The following is a 23449-nucleotide window of genomic DNA, read 5'->3' as shown; positions in this document are numbered from 1 at the left end:
GACCTGTTTGCCTGTTGTCCTCAGTTTTCAAGTAGTCTGCAAAACTAGTTTCTTTTATTCAATCTTGTTGCTAGCACAAGACTTTCCAAAACCAGAACTACTTTATTTCAAACTAATCCATGCACACTTAGTGTCCAGAGGTCCTTGTGCTCCATGCCTTGGCCTCTCCTTTCTTGCTGGGATAGTAGAGTGCAAAGCTGGGTAACAGACTGAGGACTTCATTTTCTGCTGTGGCTGAGCTGATGTTTCAAAATAGATTGATTTTTCTGCAGGATTGTTCTTTTAGCTCCATTCCCTTCTTAATGAACACTTTTCATATCTGTGGAATCTGAATTCTACCTCGATTGAAATGGCACCACCGTTATCAAAATTCAAAGCCTGTATCTCAAACCCCAAGCTACTGAAATCCCTGGCAAACCTAGCACCTGGTTAATGAATACATCTTGAGGTGCCCAGATACTTTATTTTCATTTCTGTCACACAGTTAGTGTTTTTGATCTGCCCATTAGAGAAGCAAGGTGAAAGAGTAAGAACTTGCCTGTCTCTGCATTATCTGCATGTGACAAGGTGCCAGTGGCTGCTGCATCTGATCAGCTGTAATACTCAGGACTGATTTCTGGATAGAAAGCTACTGATTTTGTTTAAGATCAGAAGAAGGAAAAGAGGCATGACTTTCCCAGCAGTTGTGATCCTGTGAGTGAGATGAAAAACAATGAAATGCATGGCATGTGAAGTCCTTGGAAAGAGAGGAAATCAAAGCCCTGGTAAAGAAACGGGGAAAACAAGTGTGGTTAGACAAAGGAACAAGGGGATACATGTGAAGTGCAGGTGTTGGAGAGATGGGGCAAATAGACTCCTTTAGAAGAATGATAAATTCCCAGAGCCTCTGGTGTGAAAAAGGAAAGGCTTGTGGAGAATTCATAAAATACACTGGGAATGAGGACAGGGACGGGAGATGGGGAAAACTTCCAGAGGCATGGGAGTAGCTGGTTGCAGGGGCCTCCTGCAGCATGAGAGGTCCCTTCTCTCAGTGATGACGTGGCACCAACACTGGAGACCTGCTCCTGGGCAAAGGCAGGACCTGTGGGAATGTCGTGGGCATATGGCAAAGTAAATCATAATGCAGAGACCTGGGCCCAATCTCATCTGACCCTGCAGCTCCTCCAGTCTGCTCCTTTTCAAGCCCCAGGTGTGTGGCTGAAGTTGTCCAGCCTACAGTCTGAGATAAACAAAGCCCTCATACAATCTGGAGGTTTTACTGGGTTTTCAGTCAAGCTGAAATATGAGTAAATACTCTAACTGCAGCCATCTTTTGGCACCCAAATTTGTAACACTCATGAGTATAACCAAAAAACAACATCTGTTTTGAGGTGTGAGTTAATACTTATTGTGCATCCTTCTGCAGGTGCCTTGCACTTGATCTGTGCCCTTCCCCTGCTTGCTCCGGGAGACTTGTCCTGGAACTCTTGTGGTGTCAAGTAAGGACTTGGACCCCAAGCAGCTGTGTGCTCCTGGGGATTGGCAAGGCTGGGGGTGCCACTCATGGCACAGGAGTGCAGTATAGTGAGACTTAATATTTTTTTTAACCTTTTTTCTATCCCATTTATGAGATATCTGCTTGAAGGTAACTGGTTGTGTTTGTAGCATTGGACTGTGCTGCTGTCTGTGCTGATCATGGCTGTATCTGGGGGTGATGGAGGGATGGGGAAGGCAAGTAAAGCTGTCATCACAACTTCTGCCCCAACTGTCTTGGCACACAAGTGGAAGTCGTCATCTTATCTGCATTTCTTCAGTGAAGTGACACCTCCTCTTTAGCCCTTAATAATGTGAAGACTTAATAAATGCAACCTTGGACTTCTCTTTTCTTTCATTAAACATGTTACCTTTGTCCATGTGTCTTAGCACCTCGGTGTGGTGGCTGGCAAAGCCCACACCAGGGCCCTGCTGTCTGATGTGATCTCGATCAGGCTGTAAGAGTTGAGGTGAGTGATAATGTGTCTGTTCCTAGATAACCACCCACTTACTAACATGCTTCATTTGGCCAAATGGCTGGGCAGTTAAATTACTTGAAAACACACCCCTTTTGTGACTGCTGCTGCTCTGTGATGGGGGAAGCATGAGGCTTGTTGTAGATCAGTACTGGGCAGATGCCATGTAGTTCCCCTGTTGGATCCTGAGTGCAGTGATCACTGTACCTCTTACATTTGTAATGAGGTCCACCCTCCCACACAGGCCACGTGTGAGGGTTTTGTGTGGGAGGATGAGTGTGGGGCTTTATACGCAGCTCTCACTAGGCCTCCTTTCCTTCTGAGCTCCCAATGGCTGCTTGCTGAGGGCGTTGATAGCACCTTCTTGCTCCCCCACTTCTTCACAGAACATAAAATGCTGGCAAAACAGGTTTCTGATTTGGATCCAGAATCCAACATTTGAGCAGTCGTGAATGCTCACAGATTGCCAGGACTGGAAGGCTTCACCTGAGGTCTGAGGAACTCAAGTATGAAATAGCTGTATTGCCAAAGGCAGTGTGTAACATTGCTTTTAAAAATTTCTTGGCACCTGAAACATGGAGAGTGGGTAAATATAACATTAATCTTTAAAAAAAGGTTTGGGAGGATCCAGGAAACCAAGAGCTTGTAAGCCTGGCATTTGTAGTACATAAACTAGTAAAAGCTGTAATAGACAAAAATATGTTTGACAATGAGATAAACACAATCAGTTTGGGAAAAGTCAGTGTGGTTTATATGAAGGCAGGATGTTTGTCTTGCAAACCCCTTGGAGTTCTTTGAAAAGAATGTAGATAAGAGTGAAAGAGCTGGTACTAGATTTCTGTAAGACTCTTGACAAAGTTCAAAGTACCTTATTGGGAACCTGTGCAGACTCTGCAAAGGAGAGAAGGTCCTGAGATGTACAAATAATTGGCAAAGAGATTGGAAACAAGGTGGGAGAATGCTGCCAGGGAGTTTCACAGCTCAGTGCTGGGATTTGTGATGCTGAACCTACCCAGGAATGACCACTGAAAACAGGGAGAGTGAAACTTCAAACTTGCCTGTTAAAGTTTTTCGAGACAGCAAAGATGATGGTTAACAGTGAAGTATTGTTGAAAAATCCTGAGACTGAATGGCTGACCAGTGAAAGAGTGGATGAAATTTCATGTGGATAAATGTGAAATGAGGTATGCAGAGAAATAAGTATTGCTGTGCATATAAAATAATGGGCTTGGAGTTGACCAAGATCTTGGGGTTATGTCAGATAACCTTGTGAAAGCATGAGGTCGACCCTAAGAGAAAGACAAATTAAATGCTAGAAGCTAAAACAAAAAACAAACAAAAAAAAAAACCAAACCAGAAAAACACTCTTGCAGAGTTCTGGAGGGAGTTGGTGGTGTTTGGTTTTAGTGTTGTGTTGGTTGGTTGGTTAGTTTGTTTTAATTTTAAAAGGCCTGATGTGCTTTCACTGTGAATACATGTGGTTCTGCTTTCTTCATACTCAAGGAGTATACTAGACATGGGAAAATTCCAGTAACAGCTTCTGTATAGGATTGAATGAGAAATTGTCCTCAGCTTGGAGGAGGCATGTCTGAGAAGTATAGCAAAGGCAGAAGAGCTGTTGACTGCCTTCCCCTACACAAGAACAAGGGGTTTCCAAAGAAGGCCTTGGTTTGAACCATCATGAATGCTCTCACCTCTTCTATTGTAGGGTGATTTTTCTCATGTACAGCAGAATCATCTCTCCTGAGGAATACTGCTTTCCTATCTGAGTTTCTTTGCTCAAGAGGGAAGACAAAGTCCCTCTAGGTAAAATCTTGTGTGATAATTTATGCATTCATTATGCTGGCCCAGCCTCCAAATAGAGGTTTGGCTGTGGAGGAAGTTTCCTCGCCCAGATGAATCACTCACTGGTATTTATGCCATACATGCATGATAATCCTTTTGATCTTTGTAGGCATCTGGGATTCTTCTGCTTGGGTAACTGGCAGGCAGCCTGGCTCATCACAGCTGGCAGCTGCAAAGGTGGAGACTGGCTAGAAATAGCTGGAAATTGATACGACCCTCTCTGGAGACCCCTCTTCCTTTTGCTTTGAAGGTGTTATACACTTGATTGCCATGTTTGCACTGTTGGCTACAGACTGCCCTGTGTCATCTCTGTCCCCACAGCACAGGGCCATCCACAGGAGCTGGTTAACGGGGAAAGGGAGAATGGGGAGGTTAGAAGGGGGCAGGGCTCAATGTGGACTTCAGAGCACCTGCATAGGCTTACTGGGTGCTAAATACACTGGATTTATCTGCAAATCCCCATCAATCTGTGGCTTAAAGAACCCGAGGAAAGTGTTGGGGTGGACAGTGTTTTATCACTAGCAGGCCAGCTCCCATCTACATTAGCACATGGCCCCATCCAAAGGTCACTTGGGAGGGCTGAGTAGGACTTTTCTCATCATGTAGGCTTCCTCTCTTTTATGTGCATCATTACAGACATGAGCTCTGCACCTTGTCTCTGTGCAAGGTGTGTGTGATCTTTAGGTCATAAAGATTAAGGCTTGCATTTGCCCCTGGACTTAAGGAGAAAAATCAACACTTATCAGGAAAGTCAGTATAAATGGCTCTTTTCCGGCTCATTCCTCCTTCCTGTCACTTCCCCTTACTTAGTCCTGTTTCTCTGGCACAGTCCTATCAGCACACTATTACTGTCACCTTTAATAAATCCATGTGTGAAGTGTGTCTAGCAGAGGTGTTTTGGTGGATTTGTATTTGCTTGGGAGTCCTTGGGGCTTTTCCTCTAAGGAAGCTATGGAGAATAAATGGTTTACCAGAGTTTAGAGTGGTGCTGCTGGCGTTATGGAAGAGAGAAGTGGCATGAAGTACCCAAGATCGCAAAATGGTATAGCCAGAATGTTGAAGTGCAATTGAAGTGTGCAGAGAAGAGGGTGGAAGGAAAAAAGATCCTAAGAATAGATTTACCAGCAATTTTAAAATCAGATTTTCCTAGCGTTTGGTTTCTAACAGCTTGTAATCAGCTAATGCTTGTGCTGTCAAAGCAGGTGCTTGACCACCTCTGCGGGTTCCACGTTGTGTGTTTCAGTAACTGGTGGTTTCTGAAAGCCCTGCCCTCTCAGCCATGAGCGTGCAATGCTCGTGGGTACCTTGGTAATGGGGAAAAAACCTGCAGGTTTCCCTTTGGGAAATGTGTGGGCAGAGTGCCGCTGTGTGGTGACACAGAGCACGACGTCCTTGGCACGGGGTGGGGGTTGAAAGAGCATCTCTTTGAAGTTAGTGGAAGGATGTCTGATTTCTTCCAAGGATTTGGGTTGTGCCTGGTAAAGGAGCAGGAGCAACACTCCAGACACTTACATATTTTGATTGTATATTGGTTTTTCTTCCCTTCTCTCCCCAATTGCCTTTTGACAAAGGTAAGGCAAAGTATGTTCTTTTCCAGTTGTGTATTAACATCGTGTCATTCCTCAAGGGACAGGGGACTAAAGAGGTAAGAACAGGACGTGTATAGATCCTATGCTGTGTTCTGAAATCTTGTCCAACCAATTTGTTGCAAATTGTCTCAGTTATAGAGAACACAAATTCACGTACTCAGGGCTGTGGTTTCTTGTACCTGTGCCAGCAGTGCCAGGGCTGTACTGTTGTAATGATACCTCTATTATATGTGTTCTGCACCCACACTGCTTATACTGAGACTGAAGTTGTCTTGGTCGCTTGTCCTGGCATCCTCAACTTGGTCATTTGGCTTTACTAATAGGTCTCACACCTTAATTCTTGTTTTTCAGTGCCTTTTAGCTTAAATATTGAGTTTGTGGATAATTTGCTTTGGGTTCTGCTCCAGGGAAGGGAAGGCTTCCTTCTGAAGTTGGTGGTTGTAAGAGTGAATGGAAAAGAGAACAACAGTAAGCAGCAGCCACCTTGCCAGGGGCATAGCCTGCAGGCTTTCCCTGTGCTGTAAACCACATACTGGCTCTGCAGCTGAGCCATCCATATGCTCAGTGGCTCTTTGCAGACATTGTTCCAAAGCAGCCATGCTCCATGAGCTCTTCAGCCCAATCGTAAGACATTTGGTAGAATTTAGAAGTGCATGTGAGCTTCCCCTTTTCACTGTCCCTTTCACTCTTGTAAGGAGGATTCAACTACTGGTGTCTTGAAGCTGTACATGGGATACATGTTAAATCAGGGAAGGGAGCATGGTATGCACTGCATTGTTGCACCTTGAAATACCCCTGCGCCCCTTACGGGTGTTCCTGTCCCTTGGAGGGCAACCGATAATCATGGGCCTGAACTGTCTCCCTCACAAATACACATCCTCCTCCATATGTACACCAGCCCCCAGTCTTTTAGTTTCCCCGTCTAGTCCTCCTTTGTACTCAGCTATAGGTTGGTGGAGGGTTCATTTTGTGTTACAAAGGTCCTTTAAGGCCATCCCCAGGCCATCTTTCACAATGTCTCCACATGGCTTTATCACCCAAAGTGTGACCTCTTTCTAATTCTAGCTGCACCTTTCTTGCCTGCAGCAAAGCTGTTCCCTCTTCACTTTGCATTCTCAGTTGTCCCACCTTCCTTGTCTGCGTGTTGTCAGGAACAGTAACTGTCTCTTGCTATAAAGGTAGAAAAAGGTCACCCTTCTTACCAGCTGACAGTACTTATGGCATTACTTTGGCAAGATTTATTCTTCCCATTGCAAAAATCAAATTCTATCACCTCTGGTAATTAATTGACTGAATTTGGGGCCTGAAATTATGAAATGCTCTTTAACTTTCCCAGTAGGAATCACAAGTTTTGTAGCTGTAGAACCAGCTGGATTCTAAAGCCTCTGAAGCAATATCCAACCAGTTCAGGAGATTTTGCAGCCATGGAGGACAAGTAAAAATTCATTCTGCTCCCCAGGAATCACCTGTTCTGGCCCTTTCACAGGTAGTTCTGCATAAACATACTTAACCACAACTTAGTTAGAAACTTCATATCACAAAAGAGAGGAGGTGCCAGACACACTTCATTTCTCAGGGAGTTATTACTACCATCTGTGCCAGTCCTAGTGAGTGTGTGTGATCCATTTGTAGTTTCTCCATGGGCAGAGGCTCCACGAACTCACAACTTATTCCAGTGCTTTGCTGTCCTGACCATTAAGTCATTAGACTTTCCTCAGTGTTCAGCTTAACTTCTGCATTTAAACTAACTCTTTATCCTATCCACATGTTATTACTTTCCTAGATGCTTCACTATTCTGTGTACTGGAAAATCATTATCATGTTCTTTCTGCTCTCCTATCTTGAGGTTTAACAACCCAGTTTCTCAATCTTTCCTCACAGGCCATGTTTTCTAAGCCTCTGGTTTTTTTGGAGGCCTTCCAGCAAGTCCACAACTTTCTCAAAGTGAGATTTTGTAACCCTGTGTCATCCAGAGAGTTTGAATTGCTGATGAACACAATATGAAAGAATTAAGAAATACAGTATTATGGGGTACACTTCCATTACAATGATAAAATAGAGCATGGCAAATCTATTTCTTATCTTGTGGAAATCACACCTCAGCCTAATCTCCAGTTAAAATATTCATTAATACAGTCTGAATAATAAGCACATAGAACAATTGCTATGAATCCAGCTTTCCTTACACTTACGAGATACAGGTTTGTGCACATGAGAGGTTCTGACAAGATCAGGATAGCAGTGAATGAAGCTTTTTATACACACCTGTCTAACAGAAAGGGATTATACACAAGTGAATCTACAGCTGGTGTTAGCCTACATATCTCACACCGTGCCACAGTGACCAGTCTGGTTTCTGGAAGAGTGAAGATAAGGAACAGGAATACAGGCAGGGACTTGCACTGCATTGTGGTAAAATCTGGATGCTTCCTAAAGCAAACTAGTAAGTGTCTTGCAGGCACAAGCTAGCCCTTGCATAGGTCAAGTCTTGCTGTAAATACATAAAATTCTTTGGGGACAGAAATGTCTTGGCAAGTCACTCAAATCTTGCTAATTTTACCCCCATTGCAACTAAGGAATCCTTGTACCCTAGATTTGGCTGCTGCTTCTTTTCTGCTGACTGATACAGGTCATGCTTGTTCCTCTTTCACGGGACCTCCAAAAAGGGACATTTCATCAGAAAGTGCAGTTGAAATCAGGCTTCAGCCCTTGGCCAGGAACTGCTTGTCTCCACAGCAGGAGAACTGTTCTTCTCCAGGGTGCTCTGGGACAGGAACAGGGTTGCACAGAGCAGTGAAGAACTGGTCCAAGAGAGTAAAGAAACAGCAGTGCTTACTGGATGGAAGGGACAGTTTGTGAAATAAAACCACCATTTTGTGTTCTCAAAGGACTCCTGTGATCCTTGGCTGTTAAACCACAGCAGTATGATAGGAACCGCATCTACAGTCTGAAAGGACAAACCAAATTGTAAATTAGGCACCCTGTTTAGAGGGATTAGCCACTGGAATGCCTGTCCAAGGGTATGGTACATTCTCCATCCCATGAGACCTCATTCTCTATAACTCCCTGAAAGGAGGTGGTAGCCAGCTTGGGGTCAGCCTCTTCTCCCCAGCAACCAGCAGTAGGACAAGAGGAATTGGCCTCAAGCTGTTCCAGGGGAGGTTGAGGTTGGACATGAGGAAGAATTTCTTCTCAGAAAGGGTTGTCAGGCATTGGAATAGGCTACCCAGGGAGGTGGTGGAGTCACCATGCCTGGAGGTGTTCAAGAAACCGCTGGACATGGCACTCAGTGCCCTGATTCATTTGACATAGAGGTGTTTGTTCAAATGTTGGACTTAATGGTCTTGGAGGTGTTTTCAAATCTTAATGATTCTGTGATTCTCTGTCTTCAAGAACACATTTTCTGGGACTGATGGTTCTGTCAAGTGTTAGATTTTTGGGCTCAGTCCAAGAATAATGATGATATAGCAGTCATTTGCATACAGAATAATCAAATCATTTCTCTTAGCCTTAAATACTAAAGAAATTATGAAGTGTGGATATTAAAGACACTATTCTCCAATATGTGCCCAATAAAGATTAAATAGGACTCCACATTCCAATTTTGTATCTGACATTTCCTAACTGGGAGTTTAATTTCTAGAATATTAATAATGTTCTTTAGCACTTACGGACTGTCAACCATCTCTGGCTTAGTGTTGTAGAATCAAGTTTAATACTTCCTTGCCAGGAGGTATTTGTATGAAATGCAGATTTTTTCATTTTATACAAAATGTAACAATTCAAGTTCTGACTCAGTCATTATGATTACACTGTGTTCATACACCACACTTACAGCTTTGTCTCTAGTGATATTTTAAAAGTCATTAAAAAATTTTAAAAGTTTGCATATTTCCATATGAAACAGTAGTGCATATGCAGGAGGATATTTAATAAATTATATATATATGTACATTTAAATTAACAGATAATAATTTTTGGGTACTTGATTTCATACACTATTTAATTTTTTCTGGATTAGGCATTGTTGCAGGGGTGATCAAAGGGCTCTTTTAGCATTTCATGTTGATTTTGCTTTGTTAGTGGTTTGGAGCTCCAAACAAAATCTTGAGCCACTTTGCCTAAGACATTAAATTACATGGTGAGGAATGTATCTCTTCCCCAAAAAAATACTGTCTAAAGCAAGATGTTACCAGGTTTGTTATCCCCTCTTTACATGTGGGAAACTGGGTACAGAGGAAAGGTGCCATTCCTGAGGTTACAGAGGAAGCACCTGGCAACCCCAGGACTGGACACGCTTCCAGCGCCCCTGGAAACGTCTTTAACCAGTAGATCATTCCCCTGTTTATAAGGTCAAGATCAGTATTTTTCCAGACTGCAGTAAATTATTTAGGTGCTGGATTTAGAGAGTTTACTGAGGAGCTCAAGTGATGTAAACCTTTTGTATGGATAACTCTGAGGAAAAAAATTTGCCTTCAGTTTATTCAGTGGTACTGTCATTGTAAGCTATTTACTACTTGACATAAAGAAAAGCTTCAGACTTTGTCTCTAAGATACCGCAATGGGTTTTGTGCAGGTACAGATTAAGATATTTTAAGTCTAGGGTTTTGCTAATGGTGATGTGCCCAAAAAAACCCCAGTATAGGTGTCTCAAATATGTCAAGGCAGTCATGAAAAGTCTGTATTTTCCTTTGCAAAATACTTCTGGGCACTTCTGTGAGATCTAATGGTTGTTCACAGAATTAATACAAAATACCTGACTTAGAGCCATGCAACATCTACTCTCTACATATATTTATACTCAACTGAACTCAGCTTCCCATTTTTATTTGTGCCTTGTAGTAAATGCCCTGAGCGCATTTTGCACTCAGATTAATAACCACTTTATCATCACAAGCCTTCCTGGGGCTACCCATGTGGGGTTTTTGTTTTGTTTTTGTTTCTTTCATAAAACAGGGTCAGCATGGTTCTCTCTAGCATTTGTAAAAAGGGAAGTGCGTGAATGATCTGTCTCCTTTATTCAGATCTTTCATTTCACATTTGGAAACTGGCCTTATTTTCAGTAATTAGGCCAGTGGGTAGAAGCTGGCTGGAGTAAGTGGTCTGATTGGGGATTTTTCTTGGTTTTGGTTGTTGTGTTTAGTGTGTGATTCCAGGCGGGTCGAGGGGAGCTGGGTTTCACTTGCTGTCACTACTCAGGGCTGCCATCAGAAGGAGATCTCTGGCAGCGCTCGCGCTGCTTTCCATATCACAAACTGGGAGTGCAACCCACGGCACTCAGCTCAGTGTGAGGCTCCTGAGATGAGTGTGTGCAGAGACCTGGGTTAGGTGCCTCTCACCACTGCAGGGGGCTCCCAGCTGCTGGATATCTTTCTCTCCTGCCTTCACTGCTAGCTCTGCTGGGGCCGAGTCAAGCGGTGCTGCCCAACTTCTCAACAGGTAAATCTTGTTCCTTTCTTACCGCATCATTTGAAATGCGTATGCAGAACCCATCTGCAAGATGCTGGGGCTTAGTAAGGTGTGGGGATTAATGAAGTGCAAGTTGGTAATTGAGAAAACCTACTTTCAAACAATCTAAGGTACAGAACTTGCTGCCTCGTACATCCCTGTGCCAGGTGCCGCAACACCAGTCCTTGGCAGGAAGTGCAGAGGGCCATTTCCTGGCGCTGCATAAGTGGACAGTGTTTTGCAGATGTCAGTTGTTGAGCTGTAAAAGATATTCTGCAAAGGAACAAGGCTTGATGCTATCTCGAATGAAATAACTGTGATTTTTTCATTCTTAGTAAACACAGATTTCTGCTTTTCCTGTTATTTTCCTGTAAATACTGTTGGGTTGTTCTCCACCAATTTAACTCTGTAGTGCTTGGGATGCTTGCTTTTTGATGAAAGTGTCTGGACAGACTTTAAGAAAGAATTCTCCCTCAGGGAATTTGTCCAAAGAGCCAAATATTTGCTGAAGGACTCTAACACGCTCATGATGTGTAATGCTAAGGAGTCTACAATCCACACAGGAGTCTCACTGAGCTGGCTTGATAACTTTGGGAGAAATGCTGGAAACATCCCGAATGTGAATGAGAGGTGTCGCAGACCCCAGGCCTCAAGACATGGGATCCTGGGTCTGGTACGAGGGTTTCCTTGGATAGAGACAGTGAACTGAGCCGTGTCCCCTGCCTGCTGGGGTTTGGGAGTGGGTGGGAAGTGCTGTGTGGCTCTGGGGGGAACCCCAGCTCCTACTCAAAAACTCTGTGCCAGGTTCCCAGGGCAGGGAACTCCAGCTGACAGCTTTGGGCCAGACTGGTCCCACGAGCCTTCAGCTTCCTGGGGAGAGGGGGTGAGGGGTGTGTTCTGCTGCTCAGCAGATGTGGCTAATCCTGAGCTGTATTTCTTCAGTTGCAACAGCCTCTCCTTTGTGCTCCCGAACACAACATGGGGGAGGCTGCTGGTGCGTCTCTCTAATGATGCCTTGCTCTGTTTTCTGCTGCTGGGGGTTCTTAGTGTCATTTTGCAAAAACGGATTACTTAATCCTCAATCCCTCCACCCCAGGTTGAGGGACATGTTAATACTTCAGTGTTATTCCATATTCTTATAGAGAGAAAATGAGAAGAGTAGGAAGATTACATGACTTGCCAAGTTCAGAGTCCAGAAGAGATTCCAGATCTCTCTTCCTTTCTGATCTTGGTATCCCTGCAGTGCTTTTCTATGGCTTCTTGGGATGGTTAACTGCCTCCTTGTTCTGCCTGCTCTGACCGTAAGAAGCCTGTTCATGTCCGCATCATTGCCTGAAACTCAGTAATTATCAGCCCTTTTCCCATGTAGCTGTGCATGTCTCTGATGTTAAAAAAAAGCTCCTGGCACTGTTTTCTGGTAGATAGGTCTTTAGTCCATAAGCTCCTGTCCCAGCCTTGCCTGTTTTGCTGACGGTGTCGGAACAGGCCCAGGCAGGATGGCCTTTGCCTGCCTCGCTCGGGCTCTTTGCCCTCAGCCCCACCCCCAGTGTAGCTCAGCAGTCAGGGAGCTATGCACCAGTTTGGGGATGGACAACTGAGACACACAAGGGCACTTTGATTAGGGTGGCACAGAGAAGTCTGTAACTGAGTTGGAAATGTAACTGTTGGTACAGCTACAGAAATTCCCGTTCAGACCTTGAGCAAGTCTCTAGAACTGATAGGAAGCACGGAAGCCCGTATGGTTCCTGTATTTTTTGTCCTCTGTAAGCTTAAATAGTTTCTGTCTTCTGACCTGGGTATTCTGTCAGTCAGGATACATTGGAGGTGGTGGAATAGCTTGCTGGTTAAATCATTTTGGAAGCCAATGCTATTGATGTTACACAAGAACTGAATTTTCCCCACTGAAGTGTTGCTTAGCCCGCGCTTCTCAGATCCATGTGAAGTTAAGTTAGTCAAGCTGTCCTCACTGAAAATAGTTTTGAGAGTAAGAATCTTTATTGTGCTCAAAGTGTTGAGATCAGATTGGAAAGGGTGTAAATGACAACCAAAACGATCAAGAGATGTGATCACATTCAAGAAACAAACGTGCTGGTTTATTCAGCCAGGCAAGATGAGGGAGGTGTGTAATCTGGTAGAGATTAAAAATGGAGGGGAGAGAAATGTTGCTACTGAAGGACTGGTGATGCAAGAACAAGTGACAATAAATCTCTCATTAAAAAAAACCTAACAGGCAAGGAACTAGGGGACTTTTAAGCATGAGATCAAAGAAGCTTTAGACTTAGTCGCTTAAAGTAGTCCGGGAAATCACCTAGAGAGGTTAGTTATGATTTTGAGAAACGATTTATGAGACTGTGGCAGTTACCTGCTGTTGCCACAAACTTGATTTAGTAGCCCATAAGTTCCTCTTTTTGCAGAAAAGTCTGGCAGAAAAGGCACATTTGCCAGAGTGTTACTGCCACTGTACTTTCCCAAGGGAGCTGTTCCAGTGCTTGGCTGTCCTGCTTTTCTGGTAGAACTGTCCATGGGGAACTGCAATGAGCTGTGTTATATCTTGATCTACTGCGAGATCTGAAAAGATACGAGCATCTGATTTCTCGGAAGGTGAAAGTAATTTCTCATAATACGAGCACAGATTGTTATTGCTGCAGTTATTGGAATGAGAGTTTTCTCCCTGCCTGGCCTTTTTAGTCCATCTCTTCTTTAGATGTCTTGACTAACAAAGTCTTTTATCATCCTCTGCTTGATGCAGGGCTTGGGCCAAATTTTTCCCTCAGTCTTTTACCAGAGGGAATAAAGAGTGACCACGCTGACACCAGTGAAGTTCCCGTGGGTTTGCTTTGTCACACATGACAGCAGCACAATGGTGCTGTGCTGCTAAGTGGGAGTTGTGCTTGGGAGATATTTTTTCATATAATTATAGAGACAGTGCTGGAGTTAAGGCTATAATGCAGGGTCTCTTATAATCCCACTCCCATTATGCTTTGTAAAAGGCTTTGAGAGCTTTTATTTTGTAATTGAGCACTGCAGCCAGAGAAGTGTTTCTGGCAGTGTTTGCTGTCAATCATGCACACAGTTCAGGGGGTTTAGTGTGATGTCTCAAGCATCCCTGTGTCATACCAAGTTCCTCCCAAGGACACAGCCTAAAATCTAACCTCCCTGAGGAAACAAACAGGGAGGGGTTCTGCCATTTAATTTACCTGCCCAAGTCAGCAGCCTCATCCCCAAGGCTTCCTCTGTAGTCTATGGAAAGGGAAAAGTCCCTCGAGAACGCTGTTCAATACTCTGTGTTAGGCTACAACTCCATTGCCCCCAGAAGGAGCTTTTCTTTCCTGAGAACTTGCTATGCTAGAAAAACTGGCTTTGTACAACTTAGGACTTAAATCAGGTATGAAGTGCTATGACACTGAGGATTCCCTGCCCTCTGCCAGGTGCCTGGGAATGCATTTGGGACATGAGGTGTTTTCTTTTAGGTGATGTCTCTGCAACACAGAGGCTCAGTACTGCCAAAACCATGCATTCACATGCCTGCACCATTTGCAAAGCTGTTTATATGAGTGATAAAGGTGATCTAAGGCCCACAAACATTTGGATAGGTTTTTTAGATCTTGTGCCCTTGTGGACAGAGTGTAGGCCTGGAATTCAGCTCTGCTGGCTCCAGTCCCAGCAGGGAGTGCGGTGACCCTGGAAGGTATACTTGGTTTTCGGTGTACAATGCAACTCAATATTGGCTTGGGGGTTTATATGTGAACATGGAAAGTTGTTGAAAAATTTGAAGTAAAATTGCAGTGGGTGCTTCTGCTTTGTCTGCATCTTGCCTTGAGTCATGTAAAGCTTACAAAAGCCCTAAGGGCTGATGCTTGTATAGCTTTGCTTGTGTGTTTTTCTTTTCAGCTTCGAGAAGGATGTGCCTTTGGTGGGTGATGGGAAGGTGGAAGAGAGATGTACAAAGACACTGCTATCTCCTGGCAATCTCTGTGCATTTGTCTGCAGTCCTGTTTGTAAAAAGCTGACCAAATGTGTTAAAGGCATTGTAGAGTGTATTAGTGTAGCAAGGTTTAGCAAAAAAAACATTGTGCAAGAACTGACTTTCTTTGCATCTGGGGAAAAATGAATTCTGTGCATTGTGGTTGCTCCCACTTGAATAATGACATGCAAAATTTGGATTCTAGGCAGGTGCCAGTTACAGTGAACTCTTTAGAGAGGTTGAGTCAATAAGAGCAATGGCTTCAGTGTGTGTCACAACTGCACACATTGTGTTAGAATATGGAGTGAAGGTTGGAAGTTTCCTTGCTGCATCTGTCAGTGACACTGTCAGATTCTGGATGTCCAGCCTGTGGTGACCAAGCAGAGAACACAAGCTGAGGATGAAAATAGAATGAAGGTGCTTAACTGCACCCTCCTATCAGCACAGCTTCTCCCAGATAAGCAGCTGTAATCTCTGCTCAGGGATCTAGCTTGGACAGCACTTTCACACTTGTCCATTCCTTTGGCCATATCTGTTCCCTTTCCACTGGCAGCTGAGGGAAGGCTCAGGCTCTGGAGGGTTCAAACCACCTTTGCAGCACACTGGGCTGATCTGGGAGCAGATGTGTGCGACATGAGCTGGGGCTGGCTTAGACCTGCCTTTGGGAAGAGGCACTGGGGCCTCTCTCCTGCTAGGGCAGTCCAGAGCCTGGGCACATCAGTGACCCCCTCCTATCTCAGCCAGCTCCAGAGGCCAACACCAGCCTATTTGAGCTCCAATTCTGACCAGGAAATACAGGCACAAGGAACTGTAGCTGGCCAGAAGGCAGAATATTTGTTGTCATTCTCAGTTAGGGTCCTCTCATCTTTGGAACTTGAACATATGATCAGACTACAAAACTGTGTCTGTAAAAGCACAGCTCTTCTCTGAAAGAGACTGCAAGTGTTTCATGCTTGTCTCTCAGGGACTTGGTGGCAACTGTGTGGCTTGCAAGTACAAAGAAACTTTTTTTCCCCTAACTGCCTCTCCTCCAGATTCAGCCTGAACTCGGAGACCTGAGCTGTAGTCTTTCCATTGCCCTCTGATCAGAGGGCTTGATAGAAAAGCTGAGTATGCAGCAGCACCTGTGAGCTGGGGCCCAAGAGTGTGCACAAAGGGGCATCCAGGGAGTTCTCTTGGTAGGGCTGCTCATGCATGAACTGGAACTGAGCCCAGCTGCTGCCCTCCAGCATTATTTTGAACAAAAAAGTCACACTCTTCTACGTGGTGCAGCTGTGCCCTTACTTGCAGTACTGCCTTTATTGCCTCAGGTAGAGCCTGGTGGAGGGACCTGGGGACCCAGCAGTGCTCAAGGCCAATGGGGCAAAGAGCTCTTTAAGCTTGCTGTTATCTTTCATTTAGCAGGTGGAAAAGAAGAAATAAAACAGGTAAGGAGTTGCAAAAAAAAAAAAAAAAAATTCTCAGGTGATGGTTTTGCAGAGAAGGTATTAATGCATAATTCATCTGGATATTCCTGCTTTCCTGAGCAATGAATGATGCTGCTTTCCCAACTGCACTATTCTCAGCTGTGTATTTTGTGGTAAGAACTACTGACAAAAGAGGATTCAGCCAGCACTGCAGGCCTCTGTTCAGCCAAGCTCAGCCTCCTCATCCTCTCCCATCTTCTTGAGCCCTCCCTTGTGTGCAAGAAGGAAAGGAGAGCCAAGGTCTGGAGGTGCTGCAAGTGGACTGAGCTCAGATCCTTGGCGAGGTTTTGACTTGCACACAAGCAAGACTTCAGTGACCCCCCCACCTCTCTTAATGTGCCTGGGATTCAGGCTTCTGCTGAGGTTCTGATCAAGGTCTCCCTTCCTCTTCCTGCTTTGGGATGTGAGGGTGTGCAGGCTCACAGTCATACCTCCCCCTTCTCTGGCAGACATGGCAGAAGAGAAACCTCAAGCAGAAGCAGGGAAAGTCACTGGTTTCCTGTGTACTCTCAACAGCTCCTCATCTTGGTTATTTCTGAGAGCAGACAAGTTGGATCAGGGCTCATTCCAACCACAGCAGGCACTGAGCAGCGCTTGGGGCCAGGGAGGCTGACAAGTCTGCTGATTCAAACTTCCAGCAGACAAGTTAGTGCTCAAGATCCAAAATCCAGGTGTGGGGAACTTGTGTTGTCCTGTAGAAAACAGTGAGCCTCATGTAGAATCAAAGGCTGAGTGCACTGAATGGGGTCAGGCCATCTCTCCAGACAGTGCCTGTTCAGTCAGTGACAAAGAACAAACTTTTGAGGGGCAGCTCCAGTGCCAGACTTCTAAGAGTTTGTACCTTAGACTTGCTCTCTCAAGCATCCTCATGTAAGGCTCACTTAGCTGTAGATTTTGGTCTCAGGATTAGCTTTGGTATCTGACAATACAGGAGCTCCAAAGGAAGATCTACCCTTGACTGATGCATTTATAACTCACCACCACCACTTTATCTCCCACCCCCTTCCTCTTTGGGTGGAGGGAGCCTCCTAAGAGTGGAGTTCAGAGAGCTGCAGACATTGTCTTTGTTGGTTCAGATTAAACTGGCCAAGGTAGGGAAAGGTAGATGCAGGTACCAGCACACTCCATGCCTGAAGCAATCAGCTCCTTTGGCCAAAAGCCTCAGAAAGCTGAGGAATAGTCCAGGTAAAAGAATGGTTTTAGAACATTTATAGAGCACAGTTATGCTCCTAAATGTCTGTTGTGGACTCCTGCAGCTGATGAAAACAATAGCAAGCTGCCATGCCTGATTCTTTCTCATCATTTCAGCCTTTCAGGTAGAAGAGAATCCATAACAAGATAAAAAAAGAGAAGACAAGTTTTCTTTCCCAGTCCAGGAAAAATAACGTGTTGGATTATAATCTGCAAACTGTGGAAAGTACCAACATGAGCAACAAGGGACCAGAGAATCCCATCTCAGCTACACTGACTGAGGGCCTGAAGAGAAAGAGGGGGAGACCAAAGAAGCAGCCACAGGTAAGGGAACATCATCCCAAGAGGCTGCCTGAGGATGCCATGGTAGAAGCCTGATGGGATTTGCAGGCAGCCCTGGGAAGCTGCTTGCTAACAAGGACAAGGGAGGGAGAGGTGTGGCAGATGCTAGGGCTACCCAGGACAGCAGCAGGATCTGCACCCTGGGAAATCTCTGCTTCTGGCCTCAGAGGCACCTCTGGTGTGACAGGCGCAGTGACAGTTCAGCTAGGACATGTGTGAGAGGAGCTGACCAGCTCTCTGTTCTAGCCTGGAGACTTTCCTGTGTCATCACCCTCTGTTCCTGCACCAGTAATTGGATGGAACAGGGAAGGCCCCTTGGTCAGAGTTCTTTGAACTTACTCATTTCCTCAGCCCAAAAGACAAAAAGGTGTAGAAGTATTGCTGGTCACCTTCTAATGCACTTCACAGCTGGAAAAGCAGAGACAACCAGCTATTTAGTGGTCTGGGTGCTCTTAGTGGGGTAAGACAGTCCAAGATGTACCAGAGTAAGAGAATGTAAATTGTTTCAGGGATCATCCTGCTTAAATGGTTTTCTCCTTTTATCCCAGGAGGATGCTGGAAACACAGCTGTTATCCCACAGGATGCTGTGGAACTACAGCCAGCAAAGAAACCCCGAGGAAGGCCAAAAGGAAGCAAGAAAGTGACTGCTCTAACTGGGGGAAAGGTGAGAGGAAACAGCTTATATTCATTTACAGGGGAGAGAAGCACTGCCAGAGAGGCAAGCAATAATGTGTCTCTTGGCTTAAAGATAGTGAAAGTTGCCCCTAATTCAGCTCAGCTTTAATTGCCACTGTTGGACAAATCAGTTATTGTGGTTTCAGCCCTTACTCACCTCCCAGCCTTCCTGTGTTGCCACTGCCTGTTCAGCAGTTTCCTTCCAGTGCTTCTCCTCCACCACTGCCAAATAATCACAACCAGTGCAGTCAGGCAGGTGTTTCCTCCTCAACTGTCTTCTATCCCCAGCTTTTGCTTTTTCTGCTACTTGTGAGACAAGACCTTTATACAAAGGTCACTGTGGCCATGTTCAGTTTGTCACAATGCCCAGCAAATATGAGAGCTGACAATATTTTTTCCCGCTTTGTTTTCAATAAAGGCAGAACCTTCTGCTGGGAAAAGAGGAAGAGGGAGGCCCCGCAAGTGGGTGAGTAGGATGTTCAGTCCTTTTCCTCTTCTCCAGTCACAGATCCTGGGGACCTTTCAGCTGTGTTTGCCCTTCTCAGACTCTGTGTCTGCCACAACATTCTTTCAGTCTTGGTAGCCTGGAAATAATTAGGAAAGCTCTGACTGCCTTCCTGATGGCCTCCAAGATTCAGCTACTGAAGAATTCTGAGAGCCCAGGGGAGAGAGATGCTGTGCTTAATTCAAGACATGCTAGACTTCCACAGTATGGCACTTTCTCAGGCTTGGAATGTCAGACTAGAGATTCCATGCTTTCTTAGAGAGAAGGGGTTGTGTTCCCAGGAGACTTGAAAGACTGAAGTGATTGCTTAGCATGTCAGTTTGTCTCAAAAGAAGAAATTTTAAATTAAGAGAAAAGAAAATTTGATGAATGGAGAAACTTTTGAGTCCTGCTGGCAGGAGACTCTTTTATGCAGCGAACAAAGGATTCATAAGAATCAATAGCTGACGAGAAAACATTCCAGGTGTAAAAACAAGACAAAAGCTTTTAATTAATAAGGCTATTCAGTCCTGTGAACAATTAATGGGATGTTATCTGTCATTGGGAGTGATTAAAAAACCCTGCAACAGCCACAAACCATTATTTAGTGTTCATCACAAACTTTGCTAAACCCAACCCCAAGCTGTGCCCTTGCTGCTGTAATCCATAGGTTTGTTGTACACCTATGGTGGCACAAGAGTACTCAGGAGGGAAAGGGACACTTCTGGTTCAGCAGAAGCAGAGGGACAGAGCAGCCTGTGAGGGCCACACAGAAGGCTTGGAAGGAAATGTTCACTAGCAAGGAAGTGCCAGGATATGGGAGAGGTCAGAAGTCTTTTCTGATGTGACAGTGACCTTGCCATGCAAATATATCCTGGATAGTGGGAAACTGCAAACCTTGTGCAGAATGCCCCAGATAAGGGAACTGTTCCATAAATCTGTTCCTTCCCTGCAGTCCAGGTGAGAAGGTAACAGTCTAGTTCAGCACATTGCTCTTGCTCAAACCCCATTGCTTTTCCTAAGCCCATTGATACTACATTATTTAAATACACTGGCTAGGGAAGTCTGGTGTGTTACTAGTGCTTAAAGCAACCAGCTGTGCAAATTGGGATCCTCAAGCTCTATGGAAAATCATCAGAGGCAGAAGTGTCTGTGTCTTACAGAACAAAACCTTACCCAGTGAGTTCTGCTGGTGTCATTTGTGGACTGACAAATCTCAAAGACAAGCAGGAGGACGTAGAGTTAACATTTCAAAATGTGTCATTTGAAGTTTGGTTAGTGAAGCATTCTGATGTTTCAGTTCAGAATTAAACAGCTGAAGAATTTTTGGGGGGCAAAACCAAAGCAGAAGAAAAAGATCATTTTGGTTTTAACTGTCAATAGACAAAATGTTTAGCTGGTCAAGACAGGGAATTATCCTGAAATCTAGAAAATATTCTTGATGAAAAAAATTCTTCACAGCTGCATAATGGGCAGATGTTTTTGAAGTGTTGGGCTGTGTGTCTCTCTACAAGCCTGGTAATGGGATGGTCCATTATGGATTCTAACAGCGATTCAGACAGTTGTGAATGTGTATGGACACTACCTGCCCTGGTGTGTGCTCTTGCCTGTGGTTGGGTGTAGGAGTTGGTGGCAAATGGGTGTGTTGTCAGGGCTGCACAGTCTTGGTTAAATAATAATCTAATAATAATCTATCTACTTTGTGTATTTGCAGTTTTGTCTTTCGATACGTAATTTTGCATGTGGGGAGTTGTTTATTTTTGGTGTCTTTCTTTGTAGCCTCAAGCAGTGGTCCAAGAAGGAGAGTCTCAGGGAGGAAATCCTCAGGAAAGCAGTGACTTGAATTTGAACTCGGCACCAGCCACACAGGGTATGAAATTAGATAATCATAATTACACAAGACTAAACAGTGCAGCCACGCTCTGGCAAAGCATGCACATACCCACAAAGCTCTAGCACTGGCTGCAGCCTTTCTGGTAAATCCTACAAACAGAGGAGCATTTGGAAGGCTTCCAGGCCCATTCCATCTAATTCAGTTGTGACTACTTCAGCAGAAGTGGAGGTAGAAAAAAAAGGAGAGAAGAAAATCTCTGTCTTCCCAAGAAGTCACACATCTGAGGTTCTGGTCACTGGTACAGGTGTGCAGCTCAGTGGAATTTTCTGGTGTGTACAAAGTGAAAGTAGTCTATTGTTAATGTCTTGCCTTACTTGAAAAAAACTATGGATAAAAAAATCCCATGGTATTTGGGACATCTTAGTACTCTGGATTGACTCCAGAATGCTTCCATGCTGGTCTTCCTCTCTCTTCCTGGCTTGTACTCTAAGGCAGAGCTTGCAGGCACTGGCAGAGGTGCCTCAGCAGCACCATGATGGCACTGGCCAGTTTCTGTAGAAGGCTCAATTTATCTAAGCTTCTCTGAGATGAGATGCCAGATGACAGTTATCACTGCTGTAGGAATGTACAGATGCACCACCCAGAGCCCCAGCCTCACTTCAGCCCTGAGAAAGTACAAATTTGAGTCCAACCTTTCAGGGCCATTTCTGAGGTAGATTCCAGGAGAACTTGTGTGCATCTATGTCCTACCTTCCATGGGCCTTGTAGGAAGCTCTTCATGAAATGTTTTCCCTGGAGGCAGAAGGGGCCAGGAGCCCAGGGAAGGCAGAAGTTGCCTGGTTTGCCACGTGGCAGCACAGCTGCTCCCTCCTGCCGTTGGCGTGCGAAGCAAGCGAACCAACACTGGGCAGCAGAGCCCAGCCCAGCCCCGGGTTCTTAGAAAGTCCCTGGAAATGCCACATGATTCAATGCCAGGGGAGTTAACCTCAGTTGCTCAATTCAGTTTCCTCTGGGGCTCCTGCTCCCGTATCACTTCCTGCCACGGAGTTGTGCGCTGACATCAGCGGAGCCGCAGGCTCACAGGGGATGAGCTCACCTCCGGCCCGGCCGCCGCCGCCTTTGGTACAGTTGAGCATCGCCCCAAACCACAGCCAGTGTGGGTAATTTCTTCTTCCTTTCAGTTTGAGTGGGACCCGGGGCAGTGACAGGAGGAATCCGTTTCCCTGCTGTTGCAGTGAGGTAGAAGCAGATGTGACAGGATCAGCGGATGCTGCGGTCGCTGGGAGACGGCCGTGCAGCACATGATAGTGCAGCCCCAACCACTGTGCTCCCCCCAGGCCAGGCATGGGGACTTCTGCTCTTGGGGAGGGTCTGCACTTCTGTGAGAACAAAAAAAACCAGCCAGGAAGTTAGTGGGTGTAAGCATGTACAGTATGAAACCGGGAAATCCTCTGGAAAACTTCTAAAGTTATTTGCTCAGGAGCTTGAGATGGAGCGGTAATCCTGGCTTAAAGCTTCTGACTTACTGGAAGCTATCCTGGGGCTCGTTTGCAAGCACGGTGCAGCTGTAGCAGCTTGCAGACAGGCAGTTTCTGGATTAACCCATTCCATGAGTCTGGGTTTATTATATGCCTGCAAGTTTCTGTGCTACTCGTGCAGGAGGCTACTGCTCTGAGACTTGTTAGCAGGAGTCTGTGATCACATAATGATCTTCTCCTATAGACACAGCCAGAGCATTGGCCATTGAGGGCTTTGGTGGTTTGCTCTTTGCTTCCAGGTGGGGATTTCTGAGATGCTGTACTAGGGAGGGGATGGGAGGGTACATGTACTTGCCCATCCTGCAGGTTGTACACTGCACAACTCCAAGTGGGAAAGAGATCTGCCCTGGGCTTTGTGTCTGCAGCATTAACATGAATTGCTGAAATAAAACTGACTGCCTTTCAGTTTGTTATGGGGTAAATCAAGACATAGGAAGAGCTGAATCAGAAATAAGCAAGATTTGCAATCCTGCAGTGGGGCAGAGAGCTGCTTTAAAGCCAGCTGGGTTTTTTCCCATAGCCTTTGCCTGGGGTTCTAGCTCTGGTTTTCCCAAGTCCACTGGTTATGGGTGACTCCAGGTTATCCAAGAGCAGGCAGGAGTTTGTTAATGGATCAGGCTCTATTGTGTTGCTACCTGCAGATGCTGCCATCAGAACTCCAGCATTAACATTTCTGTTTTTCTGGGTCAAGAAGCATTTGGGTTTTTTTTTTTTTCCCCTGAGTACCATTACTGAAGAAGATGTTAATATTGGGTAGGGCACTTTGGAAATTTGTGTCTCATAAGGATTCAAAGAAATACATACTTGCTGTCAGCAGAGGTGGTTGATGAGTGTGTGCAGAGCAGAAACCAGACAATTTCACACAGACTGTCACTCCTGGGCCCTCAGAAGCCTCATGCTGAGCCCTGCTGCCAGGGAAGCGATTTGTATCAGGAGCTCCATTTAGCCTGGAGCTGGTACAAGGGCAGTGGGAATGGATCCTTGTCATCTCTCAACCTTGCACTGGCTCTGTAAGGGGGTGGTGTACTGGGCAGCAGGGCTCCTGGACCCAAAGCTCTAACCTTCTCTCTCCCATGATCTTTCT

The 23449-nt window shown here is 45.2% G+C and overlaps 1 protein-coding gene across 3 annotated transcripts in view; it reads left to right on the top strand.

Moving 5' to 3' along the window:
- The window catches only part of LOC104683431 (high mobility group protein HMGI-C-like), a 51249-nt gene that overhangs the window by 25014 nt on the left and 2786 nt on the right, over positions 1–23449 (top strand). For 2 of the 3 annotated variants that reach the window (XM_010390325.3, XM_019280173.2), the window contains exons 2-5: positions 17609–17815; positions 18382–18498; positions 18928–18975; positions 20773–20863. In XM_010390325.3, coding sequence (XP_010388627.2) covers positions 17726–17815; positions 18382–18498; positions 18928–18975; positions 20773–20863 — 346 coding nt within the window. In that variant the 5' untranslated portion in view covers positions 17609–17725. Of the gene's footprint in view, positions 1–10635; positions 10862–17608; positions 17816–18381; positions 18499–18927; positions 18976–20772; positions 20864–23449 lie in introns of those variants that run through there. The other variant, XM_019280172.3, reaches the window with a different exon arrangement.

The sequence above is a fragment of the Corvus cornix genome, chromosome 12, assembly GCF_000738735.6.
Source record: "Corvus cornix cornix isolate S_Up_H32 chromosome 12, ASM73873v5, whole genome shotgun sequence".
In the NCBI taxonomy this organism is placed as follows: domain Eukaryota; kingdom Metazoa; phylum Chordata; class Aves; order Passeriformes; family Corvidae; genus Corvus; species Corvus cornix.
This window is presented reverse-complemented; position numbering and strand designations above follow the sequence as displayed.